Raw genomic sequence first — 562 nt, 5'->3', positions numbered from 1 at the left:
GTCCACTTGTCTACCCCCCCCATTTTGGGGTGCTGCCCCCTCCTCCCAGACCTGGTTCCAGTGCCTCCGCCTGGCCTAGACCCCGTAAAACGCCGCCAGCCGGTCCTTGAGCAGGGGCGGGAACTGCTCCGAAAACTGCTGCCAGTTCTCCTCTCCCACCTGGTCCTTGAAGCCGTGGAGGATCTGGCACGGGGCAGGGGGGGTTAACAATGAGGGGGAGGCCCTGCTGAGCAGCCCCGCAGCATGGGGGGGTCCCCAATTCCCCCCATTTTCCCAGCTGACCTTATAGAACATGTCCCGCAGGTCATCCTTGGGGCTCACCCAGGATGCAACGGCATCACAGAAGAATATGAAGTCCTGGGGGGGGGCAGGATGACACACGGGGTGGGGTATGACACACAGGGTGGGGGATGACAAGGGGGCAAAATGGGGGAGTGACAGGGACAAAATCAGGGGGTGATAGGGAGAGGGGCCTGGGCCCAGGGACCCCCCCATTCTGCATAGAGCCAGGCTGAAGCTGAGGTCCCCCCCCCTTATCTTCTCCTCTGGGGGCTGCCCCTGA

General features: G+C 63.0%; 2 protein-coding genes across 2 annotated transcripts in view; both read right to left on the bottom strand.

Annotated features, from left to right (window-relative positions):
- FBXW9 (F-box and WD repeat domain containing 9) overlaps window positions 1-23 on the bottom strand; it is a 3669-nt gene extending 3646 nt beyond the window's left edge. Inside the window, exon 1 of the mRNA XM_010569826.1 lies at window positions 7-23. Coding sequence (XP_010568128.1) covers window positions 7-23 — 17 coding nt within the window. The remainder of the gene's footprint in view (window positions 1-6) is intronic.
- Window positions 24-70: 47 nt separating this feature from the next.
- TNPO2 (transportin 2) overlaps window positions 71-562 on the bottom strand; it is a 14897-nt gene continuing 14405 nt past the window's right edge. Inside the window, exons 21-22 of the mRNA XM_010569823.1 lie at window positions 283-357; window positions 71-183 (exon numbers count right to left, since the gene is read on the bottom strand). Of these exons, the coding sequence (XP_010568125.1) occupies window positions 76-183; window positions 283-357 (183 nt within the window). The 3' untranslated portion in view covers window positions 71-75. The remainder of the gene's footprint in view (window positions 184-282; window positions 358-562) is intronic.

This window comes from Haliaeetus leucocephalus, unplaced genomic scaffold (genome assembly GCF_000737465.1).
Source record: "Haliaeetus leucocephalus isolate CR32 unplaced genomic scaffold, Haliaeetus_leucocephalus-4.0 Scaffold274, whole genome shotgun sequence".
NCBI classification, from domain to species: Eukaryota; Metazoa; Chordata; class Aves; order Accipitriformes; family Accipitridae; genus Haliaeetus; species Haliaeetus leucocephalus.
This window is presented reverse-complemented; position numbering and strand designations above follow the sequence as displayed.